This window comes from Thamnophis elegans, chromosome 4 (genome assembly GCF_009769535.1).
Source record: "Thamnophis elegans isolate rThaEle1 chromosome 4, rThaEle1.pri, whole genome shotgun sequence".
Lineage (NCBI taxonomy): Eukaryota > Metazoa > Chordata > Lepidosauria > Squamata > Colubridae > Thamnophis > Thamnophis elegans.
Window position 1 is genome coordinate 13,484,636 of NC_045544.1, and position 12,566 is coordinate 13,497,201.

The 12,566-nt window shown below is 35.1% G+C and overlaps 1 protein-coding gene across 1 annotated transcript in view; it reads left to right on the plus strand.

Annotated features, from left to right (window-relative positions):
* RIMS1 (regulating synaptic membrane exocytosis 1) overlaps positions 1-12,566 on the plus strand; it is a 331,198-nt gene that overhangs the window by 262,237 nt on the left and 56,395 nt on the right. The window contains 2 exon segments of the mRNA XM_032216767.1: positions 5,590-5,699; positions 9,957-9,986. Coding sequence (XP_032072658.1) covers positions 5,590-5,699; positions 9,957-9,986 — 140 coding nt within the window.

Below are 12,566 nucleotides of genomic sequence, written 5' to 3' on the forward strand. Positions count from 1 at the left end.
CCAAAATCATTTTTTATCAACACTAAACTTACACAATTCCCTTAGCGTCAAAGAATTAATTTCCAATTCCCCAAATCTCTTTGTTTTGTTCTATAATCTTTTTTGCATTTTCTCTGAATCTTTCTTAAATGGATAAAGTACCAAAACTAGATACAGTGGATCTAAGCAATGCAAAATAGAGTAAGACTATTACTTTGTTTAATTTGGAAATGCTATTTCTGTTGATGTGGCTTAAAATTTCATCTGCTATTGCAGCAGATAAATCCCTCTGCTGACTTCCATTCAGCTTGATCACTACTATTCTGAGAACCTTTGTGCACCTACCTTATCAAGCTATGTGTTTACCATTCCATTCTGTACCCGTATATTCAGGGGTGGGTTCCTGCCAGTTCTAACCTCTTCTATATAATCTACAAATCTACAGTGCCGTTTAGAACCGGTTCCAGCTCCCTCCCCCCTCCCCGCCCGTCCACACATGATCAAGATGAAGAGCAAGAGGAGGAGTTTGGAGTTGAAGTCCACAAGTCTTAAAGCTGTCAAGATTGAACACCCCTGGGGTTTTTTCTAAAGGGTTAGGGGTGCAAGGGTCTTGTAACTTGACAGTTTTAAGACTTGCATATTTCAATGCCAGAGTTCCTGAGCCAACATGATTGGAGGAGGAATTCTGGGAGTTGAAGTCCACAAGTCTTAAATCTATTAAGTTTGAACACCCCTGGGTTTTTTTTTTCTAAAGAATTAGGGGTGCAAGGGTCTTATAACTTGACAGCTTTAAGACTTGCGTGCTTCAATGCCAGAGTTGTTGTTAAGTGAATTTCACCACATTTTACAAGTTAGCCACGCCCACCCAGTCACATGGCCGGCAAGCCACTCCCACAAAGCAGGCCACACCTACAGAAGAGGTTCTAAAAAAATGTGAAACCCACCACTGCATATATTTGATTTCTGTTTTCTAATGAAGAACTTGGCATTTGTAGCTGGAACTATTGATGAATATTTTGAGAATATAGTTTTCAATCCAGTTATGTATTGCCCTAATAGCAATAGCACTTAGATTTACATACCGCTTCCTAGCGCTTTACAGCCCTCTCTAAAGAGTTTACAATGTTAGCATATTTCTACCAACAATCATTTTTTTTTTAATTTTTTTTTTTTAAAGATTTTATTGGTAAAAAGAAAATACAACATCCATAACTTGTAACAAACAATACAACTACATTTCGAGATATTCCCATACTATCAAATCATTATAAACATCAAAGGTTAGGTATCTTTCCCTCCCTCTTTTCTTCCCTCCCCCCCTTACTTCCTTCTCCCCTGCCTTCCCTCCTTTCTTTTCTCCTTTCCTCCTTTCCTTCCCCCTCCTTTCTCTCCCTCGGTCCCTCCCTCCTTCTCACATACCTTTCCTCCTTCCCTGCCTCTTTCCCTCCTCCTTCCTTTTCTCTTAATCTCCCTCCTTTCCTCCCTCCTTCCTTCCTTCCTTTCAACTCTCCTTCTCTCTTTCTTTCCCTCCCTCTTTCCCTCTTTACTACCCTCTTCTCTTCCCTCCCTCCTTCCTTCCCCAGTTTTTTCTCTTTCTTCTCTCCTTCTTTCTTCCCACCTTCTTTCCCTTCTCTGCTTTCTCTTCCTCCTCTTTATCCTTCCCCCCTTCTTCTGCCTTTCCTATTCCTCTCCTTTCTCCTCTCCATCCTGACTTCCCTACTGTCCTCCCTCCCTCCCTTCTAACCTTTGTTACATTTGCATATTTTCCTCTGCTGAGGACAACCTGGTTCTCTTTCCCTTTCCTTGCTTGAAGAGGCAAGGATTATAAGTCCTCTCGCCTCATCTAAAATGAAGTTTGATCGCTAGTTTCATGCAGGTAATTATAGCGGATTTCCTATCAGCTTTTTAAAGTTTTCCCAACATTGTAGCGTAACAAAATTGCTCGACGGTGGGTTCTCGCCCCTGATACATTTCTCCTTTCGTTTATCTCTCAGTTGTTGTATATTGTTCACTTGAGTTATTGGTTTAATCGTATTAGGTTAGTCAGCTATCTCTTTTTATGTCTAGGTCTTCACTGACTCATCAAGCCATTTGTATAGCTTCTCCCAGACTGTATAAAAGTCTGTGTCTTCTTTGTCATTAATTCGCATCGTCAGTCTGTTCATTTCTGCTAGTTCTAGAATTTTATTCATCACCATAGTGTTGGTGGGGGCATTTTCACTCTTCCAGCACTGTGCGTAAACAATCCTTGACGCTGTCAGAATATGGACTAGGAGGTATTGGTCAGATTTGCAAATTTTTTGATCTATTATCCCTAATAAGAAAGTTTCCGGCTTAAGACATAGTTTAGTTGATAAGATTCCATTCAGCCATCCTAGTATTTGCTTCCAATATGCTTTGGCTACCGGACACGTCCACCACATATTTTACAGACATTGGAAGGATGGGTCAACTGTAGCAGTCAATCTGCTACTCAGCCCATGTTAATAATCCTACTAATTGAATATCATGAATTATTTTTCCTAATATTTGCTGAAATCGGGATTTATAATAATCACAGCATTTTTCCTATTGGCAAAAATGACATGCACTTACTCTGACAAGATTAATCTTCAAGAAGCTCATGAAGACTTGTATTAATCATTGTGTTATTTGAAGGTGCTACTGCAAGAGTAGATTGCAAGAGTTTGCAATCACCCAGTCATAATTTGGAGAAAACTTCATTGTCTGTCAAGGTCTAGAAAGCATTCTAGTATCAGCATAAAAAGCATAAAAACTAATACAAACTATACAAATATAGGAATATAAAAAGAAAAAATATTTAAAAAGGAACGAAAGTGTAGAAAAGCCTCATTATTTGTCTTTATCAGCAAAAATCCAGTAAGGACACCAGGTATAACTAATTTTCTTAGCCAACCCTGTATTCCTTCCCTAAATTTTTAACAATGTTAATTTTACACACACACCCCTCAAGTATAGTCCCAGGACTTGTTTCCTATTCATTATACATCCAGTAAGTAAAAATTGTCCTTTTATTATTACTTCTCATAAACTCTTTCAAGATTTCAACAGGCCTCTTTCATGGAAGTAATGAGATAGATTTATCTAAATCACTTCTCTGGTTTAATAATTGTAGATCTCCTTTAACTAGTGAAACATTCATCAGTTTTGTTTATATATCAAAAACATCATCTCCATATTTGTGTCTTTACTTGACACATTTAAATCTATATTCAACTTAATTTCAATAGTTATCCATTGTTGCTTGTTCTTCTTTTGTAACTTTATTGATGCAGGATCTATCTATCATACCAAGTAATTTTGAAGACCAAAATGCAAAAACATCCATCAGAGATTGAGTTTCTTTCTTCCTTAATGAGATGAATTTATTGTCCTCAAGCTCCCTTTAACATCAGACTTTTAAGGTCCCTTTACCATATTTCCTCTTAAGGAAAAGGTAAAAATTCCCCTTGCACATAAAACTCCCCAAACAATCTCCTGTTTGCATGAGAAGAATTCTTCTAATTAATTCAAAACTGTAATTCCAATTCCATTTGAATACTTAATCTGTTGTTACCTTTTCACATTCTAAGCATCCCTTTACTGTTTAATCCAAAATATAATATTTTCCAGAACTTTTAAAATCATATTTAAAACCCCTTTTTTCCAAGGGGAAAAAAAAAACAATTCATCTGATGAATACAGTGATTTCGTATCTTGGAGTAGTACTTTTCATTCATATATCAGAAGAAACAAATGATAGTTTTTGATTATACAGCTACACTCAAACAGTCGTTTTATTTTTTGTAATTTCTCTGTAATATTTTCTATTATTGTTTAAATGATCTGGGCTGTTTTTATGTAGTTTCCTAATAATGCCACACCGAGAATTGCAATATTAAGGTAATTATGTCAATGATTTTAACAAAGCAATGATTTCAAAAGAAATGATAAAAGCGAATGAAAGAACATCCTGGAATCCTATTCTCAAAGATTTCTCACCTGGTGATGTGTGAACATGTCCTGTCATTCTGTTTACAAAAGAGTTGACCTATGTATATAATAATACTACAAATTCCACAAAATTGTCAAATGCTTACCTTTTTACTGATAGTTTTATAGATTCACAAATAGATTATATAAATAACTTAAGGCAGAGAACATATGCAACACATCTTCCTCGTCCTATTTTCCCTGCAACAACAATCCTATGAGATGGGTTGGGCTAAGAGAGAGAAAGAGACTGTTCCAAAGTTAACCAGCTGGCTTTCATGGCTAAGGTGGCACTCGAACTCACGGTTTCCCACTTTCTAGCCTGGTGCATTAGACCTCTCATATTACGAACATAAATAATACCACAGTTTGTCTCTATTTTCTTCTTAATATTTTAACCTTTTTTTAATTGAAAATTAAAAAAAAACTTTTATAAGTATTTACCTCCCCTCCCCCACCCGAACCCAACCCCCCCAATCTCTCCCCCCCCCGACTTCCCAGAGCAAATACAGGCTATAAATCTTTAACAAACATATTCTAAAATAAACTAAAAGAAAGTTAGTATCATCTTTCATTTGTGCTTTAACTCCTCTTTTGTTAGGCTAACTCTAAACAGATTATGTCATTCCTCACTTTTTTAGTCATAAACTATCTGGAATTTCTTAGTCCCGTATTTATTTTGAATATAGTCAGTCCATCTTCTCCACTCCAGTTTATATTTCTCATCTGAGTGATCCTTAAGATATGCTGATATTTTAGCCATCTCTGCTAAGTTTGTTACTTTTAATGTCCATTCTTGAATAGTAGGCAAATCTTCCTTCTTCCAGTATTGCGCCACCAACAGTCTTGCTGCCGTTATTAAGTACAAAATCAAGTTAGTCTCTATAACAGTACAATCAGTAGTTATACCTAACAGGAATAACTGAGGGGTAAACTTTTATCTTTTTTAAAAAAATATTTTGCATAATCCACCATATTTTTATCCAGAATGCTTTAACCTTTTTACAAGTCCACGATATATGGTAATATGTAGCATCAACACAATCACATTTCCAACATTTAGGTTGTAAATTCGGATACATACAAGCCAGTTTTTTAGGATCTAAATGCCATCTATAAAACATCTTATAAAAATTCTCTCTCAGGTTTTCGGCTTGCGTGAATTTTACATTTCTTACCCATATCTTTTCCCATGTATCCAGCATTATTGGTTCTTCAAAATTTTGTGCCCACTTTATCATACAGTCCAGGGGTGGGTTTCAACCGGTTCGCGGCGGTCCCTGCGAACCGGTTGGTCACCGAACCCGGAAGTAAGTAACTTCTGGGAACGGCGAAGGGCGCGCCCGCCCGCGGTCCTTACCCGGTTTTGACGAGTTCTGCGCTTCTACGCATGCGCAGGACGCATACAGCGCCTGCACAATCGTCCAGGAGCAGCTCGAGGATGCCGCATGCACGAGGATGCCGCCGGCCCCGTTCCAACCGAACCGGTTGGAACGGGGGGAGAAACCCACCCCTGATACAGTCTTTAACTAATTTTAACCTTTTTTTCGTATTTGTAATATTGATTTGCTTGTGTGTGAAATGCCACTGTATTTAATGTTATTTTTTCCCCTGCAGAATGCGCCAACCGGGAAGTCCCATGCAGTCATCTCCAGCAGATACATCCTTCAGCCGTAAGGGGAGACAGCTTCCACAAGTTCCCATCAGGAGTGGCAGTACAGAGCAAGGTATCAAAAAACTAGTTTATAGTTTGAAAGTCTTTAGCTCTGTTTTCCTCTTCCTTTCTCCTCTTGTTTTTCAAAAACATCTGGGATCTTGCTTAATAGACTCTTCAGGTTTTTATTGGTTGCTGCTGATAGAGCAGGACAATATTAAAACATATATTGCGAATTGTATGGGTGATAAAAAGAAGGCTCATGTTTTACTTGTGCAGATACATATCAATTATTTGCGTGTTCATTTATTCTTTATTTTCCCACCAAGATGGTTGGAGATCTTCGTTCTTTTTATTGACACGTCTTGAATTTTGTTAGCTGAAGCTAATTAATGGCAATTTGCTGACAGGAATGTGAACAAGGCTAATGAAATCCCTTTCTGAGCATGTCAAAATCTAATGAAAATATGGGGAAAATGTACTACGGGGTGAAACACAAAAGGAATATAAGGAACTGCATTTTATAAGGATGGCTGGGGAAAGAAAGAGAGTTGTCCACTAGTCTACTCCATAATAACAACATCATTACTGCATTACAAAAATACATAACTTTCTTGCGAAAATCCACAACTGTTAGGTTTGAATTAGAAATCATACACAATGCATTCATACAATTTATATTTTTTACATTGTTTCATAACTGAAAAAATAACACCTTTTTAGATTTTTCTTTCTGTATATTACACTAGTATCCTAGTATATTTTTAGAAAATAATAATATTTAGATATTCATCCTTTGCCTATATTTATAATATGTGAATTGAGTTTCCTAATGAAAAACAAATTGGAGACCTCATTGAAGATTTGTAAAATACAATATGCACCAGATCAATACGTGGTTTCCTATCAATTTGTCATTTTATTTTAGGATTTTGGTATATACTACACATGTGCCTCCTAATTTGTATTGTTATTGTTTAAGATCTCTCTTTTTTAAAAAAACGGTATGGTTTTATTAATACAGTTCTTTGTTCACGCACTTGTGCTTCTTTAGAGTATCAAAATGTGAAACTGCCAATTTCCATCCCTCATTTTTCTAGGAGGAAAGAGTAATTTTTTTCATGGTATTCATATATAACTTTTCTCTTAGTGTAAAATCATATATACATACTCTGGGTTATGTAATTCATATTGTGAAGAAACATTTCCTAAGTGGAAAGTGTCCATGCAATTTCTCCTTACAAACATTGTGTCATCAGATTTATGCTTACAGGATTTTGTTGGTTGGGAATCAATCCATTTCGAATTACTAAGAATGGAAAATTTGAGCAATTTCAATAAAATAGAAAAAAGCCTTCCTAACATGACTGCTCTTACACTTCAGTATACTGAATTTCACTTGTTCTCAGGGATGACTTGTTACTCTTCAACATTTTTACATTGGTAAAAATTTAATGTGAATCTAGAGTTTTTTTCCTGGTTAGTTTCTGAAAGTACTAATCAATTTATTATATTAAAAGGTGGCATATCTGCATAGCTGGCATTCAGGGTGAGTCCTTATATCTGCCTAGTACATTTTATTTTCTTTTTTTGCACCTTCTTCAATGCTGTCACTTTAAATATAGTAAAGAAATGCAGTTTTAAAATGTGTACCTTAGATGGCTTGAAAAATATTTTGACTTTAGAATTTTGCCCATATTCTGCCATGTACTATTCTTGTCCAGTTGCAAATGTAAAGCAGACAATAATGTGACTTTGGCTATTTTACAAAGAGATTGCTTCTTGTAACAGAACTCACTTCTAACTAGCTAACTCTTAACGATGAACAGAAATTGATTTTTATCGTTTGGAATGTCTGCTATTTTTACAAATGGGATGGGATCAAAATAAATCAGCCATTTTTGCAATATGGGGTATATGGAACATCCATCACAAGGAAGAGAACTTAACAGTAGCATAAGAAATGTACAGTGATAATTCACAGATGATAATGGATACTCTTCTTGCGAACTCTGAAACTGTAGCAGAATTTAGCAAATTATTCTGTATGGCATCTGTCCCTATTTGGCTGTAGCATATTGAAATATTTCTGTATTCTGGGAAACAATATCAAGTGTTTAAAAATGCTTACAAAAATAATGAGAAACAAGAAAAAATACAGAGGATAGAGTGTATAGCCGATTACAAAGAATGGGTCCAATGAAAATATGCAATTACAAAAAACCAGGTTATATTGCAGATTGTGATCTGCCTTTGTTGATTTCCTGATTATTGTGAATCTGTTGATTAATGGTGGTTATAATTGTGATATATATGGCAGTTTCATTTCATTTCATTAATTTTAGTGGAATAGGGTTGTCAGTATCATGTTTGGATAACAGCCAGTATCATGTTTGGATAACAGATATCATGGCATTTCAAACACACTAATTTTCTCTAAAATGACTGAATCTAATTAAAAATGTATATATATCTGCTGAATTTTCAGTTCTCTGTGTGGATAATACATTATCATAACATTTGATGTAATGCAGTCTTTTCTATTAAAAAAAACTTAAGACATGTTCATCATTCATGAATTGACACTTTTCATTGAAGCAGACAGTTTTGTTCTTCAAAAAGAGGAAAAAATGTTCTGTTGCAGAAGATCATGTGCCAGTAAGGAAAGAATTAGGACTGTCGTATACAATGTCTTTTCAGACATTTGGTCTTTGCAGAATTTCAAATAGATTTTTCCCCCCTGAAAATGCAGGGTTGCTTTCTTTTTACTAAGTAATATTGCAGGCTGAGTCTCATCTTTATTTCTGAATTTCTAAGTGAAAATGTGCTGATGAGGAAATTTTATTACTTCTTATGCCTGAACTTTTACTTAATATACCTTGCTTAATTGCAGCACCTGTAAACAATGCATGTCCCATCAACTTGAGAGATGGTCATGGGTTGTAACAGACAGTACATATTTTAAAGAAGCATTAATACATTCTGATGTGAATATATATATTCAGACATGTGGTTGGTCTATTTTATGAGGCCAATCGTGTCATATTTTTCATTTTTCAAAATTGAATGTTGTTTGATTTAATAAACAATATGCACCTATTAGATAACTGGTTCCCAAAAGGACATATATCGAGTGTGAGCATGTGCATTCTATCTGTATATATTTTATGCTACAACTTCATGTGTATGTATATTTTTATGGTATTCTGCTCATTTATATCTTAAGAATAGTCTATTCAGATTCAAAAGACAAACCCTAGAATTGTTGTATATTTAAGACAATGTGAAGTCCTTAGTGCTCTCTGAGCTTGATGGTTTGCTTGAAGATCTCTCATTAACTACCTAGGTAACAACATCAGTACCCAGAGGCTTAGGACAATGTTTGATTCTGCAGTATTTGACATTGTGTTATCATTAGTACTATATCAGTATTTGATAGTATAGATTATCTTATTATATTTTGTTTAAAATGCCTCTTAAATCTTGCATAAAAATTCCATTGGAGTATTGTATTATGGAAAGTATACTTAATTTTGCTCAGACACGACACACAATGCATCTTTAAGTAGTAAATTGTGGCACTATAAGGAAAGAGTGTTTCTTACTCAAATATGTTAAAAATTGATGGGAAAATATTATGTAATAATAGCTGATTGAAAAGTCATAAATTAATAGCTATCAGTTCTTTAAATTTGTTAACGTACACACATTATTGGTTGTGTGTGTGTGATTTTGCTATTCCATTTTTCAAAGGAAACTTTCCCCCAACTTGGTTCGTCTGACTGTTATTTCTAACACCATCACTAGAAAGCAAGGCAGGTCTAATTAAAGTACAATATGTTGCATTCTAATCTGAATGGATTAAACAAAAATACCTGTGTATTTTATGATAAGACTGCATTTTGTTTTGTTTTAATGTGTGAAAGTCTTAAATGATAAATGATATGGAAAAAAATGGACAGATGAATATGAATTCATAAACATTTGAAACAGCAATTCTTATGGGCTTATCACATCAAATGCAGCTTTTGAATGATGTTTAAACTTTGGAACTTGTGAAATTCATATTCCAGGCCATGATGCAGCACAATATTAAAAATACTGAAGACAATTAATTTCAGTGAGCTTGAGCATGTTTAGCTTCATATTGACCTCAGAATTTATAACTTTTCATGATTTATTTTCATTTGTTTCCCGCATTAATTTTCTGCATGTTGCAACAGAGCCTGTAGTGTTTCTCATTCTCATGTGTAACACCATTCTTGTCTAACTTTAAATTGCTGATTTCTTTCTTTTATTCCCATCATTCCGTGCATTTTATTCATTGAAGAACAAGAGACTTATAGTTCATCATCCAAAGGTAAATATCCATGTCAATTTTACTAACATTACTCATGCTGTGTTATCTTTATTCTGCACTAATTTCATATTAATCCATTTCTGTAGATTGCATTCAGTTAAATCACTGCATTAAGATAAGGCTACAGAGAACTTGCTACCCATAATTTAGTGGTTCATCACTTGGGCAACTTCTTCACTATGGGGCAGAGAATGGAAATAGAGTGCTGTTACCCAAAGTCCTACAGTTTTGGGAAATTGTAGCCCTTAATTCAGCAGGCTGCAAAATGCATGGATTTAGGCACTTTAATTTTTTTCCATTTTTCCTTAAAAAATGGCTTTATTTTTATTGTTATTTCAGCTTAAAAGTCTGCATCGTAGGTTTTCAGCGTGTGTTTGATGCACATAATAAAAACATATGAAGGGCTCCATAATTCTGTTCTATCCCCATCTACTGAAAAGAACATGTAAAAAAGATATTTAAAAAGAATTATCAAATTTTATGCAGCTGGATACATCTAAATGCTCTTTTTAATATTCCCGATAGAACATGTATGCTAAATGTGGCATATCATATGTTTATTGTAAATATCAAACATACAAAAATAGTATGATTTACTGTGATTAGCAATTTATAGAAAGGGAAGATACCTAGACTTATTGTGATGATATAGAAGCATAAGTCTCCTCAATGGCTTCCACCTGTGGTGAGACTGCAATTCCTAGTATTCTTAGCTGAAGTTCATGCTGTTATAGAATTTTAACCTTGTCATCCCACCATATCTGGAAGAGTATGGATGATGGAAGTCTAATACATATTCCAATGTTTAATGTCTTGTGTTAGTTGGGATGACATAAAGAATGTTCTTCTGGGTTTATTATGAAATACTTCTTCCTCAGGCTTAGCCTATTGTGTCCCAGATGATTTCAACACTGTCTTCTGTAATAGGATCACTCAAAAAAGACAATTCAAAGCTCCAGAGCTATTGCAAACAGTTTGGAAGCAGTATAAATTATAATCTGGATAAACAGGTTTATTAATTATGAAGCACAAAGATTATACTGTGAGTTATTAGAAATGTCAGCAAGGAATATATTTCTTAACAAAAGGAGGATAATACCCAAGAGTTCAGTGAAACACCAAGGATGTGGAGTAGGATTTTGTTTTTTATTAACCTGGATAGATAAATATATATATTGTGTAGTTTTTCATATATTTCTTTTTCAACTTTTTAAAATTGTATACTTTTTCTTTTAATTTCTGTAAAATTTGTAAAAAAAAATGAAAAAAAGGAAAGAGGAAAGGAAAGAAAAACTTCGTTTGCAACTTCATGAACCAAATTCTTAACATTATATACAAAAAAAAATGATTCTTTTTCTGGTTCCAGTGGGAGCTCCCCCCCCCCCAAAAAAAACCACCCCCTACCAATATTTGATATCCGGGACATTTTTTATCAGGTTTGCAACTTTTCTCTATCTTTGGTGTTATGATCCTGATGAAAATTCTCCCACACCTAATACTGCAATCTAGTACGTTAAATTTGAGTTACCAATATAACAGCTCCCTTATTGCCTGTGAAACTTGATTTTGCAAAGTTACTCCTCCAATATGCATAGGTGTATTTCCAAGAGCCGAGGTGGCGCAGTGGTTAAATGCAGCACTGCAGGCTACTTCAGCTGACTGCAGTTCTGCAGTTCGGCTGTTCAAATCTCACCGGCTCAGGGTTGACTCAGCCTTCCATCCTTCCGAGGTGGGTAAAATGAGGACCCGGATTGTTGTTGGGGGCAATATGCTGACTCTGTAAACCGCTTAGAGAGGGCTGAAAGCCCTATGAAGCGGTATATAAGTCTAATTGCTATTGCTATTGCTATTCAGGAAAAAAAAGAATAATTTACAGAAAGTATTCTTTCCTGCAATTTCATACTCATCTTCTGCTTCAACAGAAGGTGGCTGACTATATAGAGCAAGACCTTCTTTTCGCTTTCTAGCCCATTCTTTGAGGACTATTGACTGGGATCTCATGTAGGCCGCTAGCCCACAATTGCCAGAAGAAACCAAAAGACATGCATCTACTTCTCTAGGTAAGCCTTGTTTAGCACCTTCAAGCACTAGATTCACGTACTTTGAATGGGTCTCCCACAGATGTTAGCAGAAGAGTGCATTTCTGCCACTTCCTTGCTATCTATTGTAGAATGTAGTATGATGAAATGCTGGGTTTTTAAACAACTAAAAAAGTTGGAGCAGCAATATAGTGGAAGATAATGCTTGGCAACACAACCGATTTCTTTTGTAATAATTACAAGAAATGTGCTCAAGCCACCCCCTCCACCCAAATTTAAAGACCAATTTAATTCCATAGGAAATATGTAAAAAGAAACTTCCCAAATATATTCTTAAGTTACTTGTAATTATGACCAAATGAACATATTTTTACTAGAATCGTCTGTTTGATTCTTGAAGAGCTTGTGCTTGTGTCATCAGCATCTAACTGCCATGTTTTGGGTTCATCTCTTTTTCAATTGCCTTTGGCTTTTCCAGCCATCAGGATCTCCTACAATAACTTTTGCTTTTGAACCAGGTGGCCAAAATAGCTTCATTATT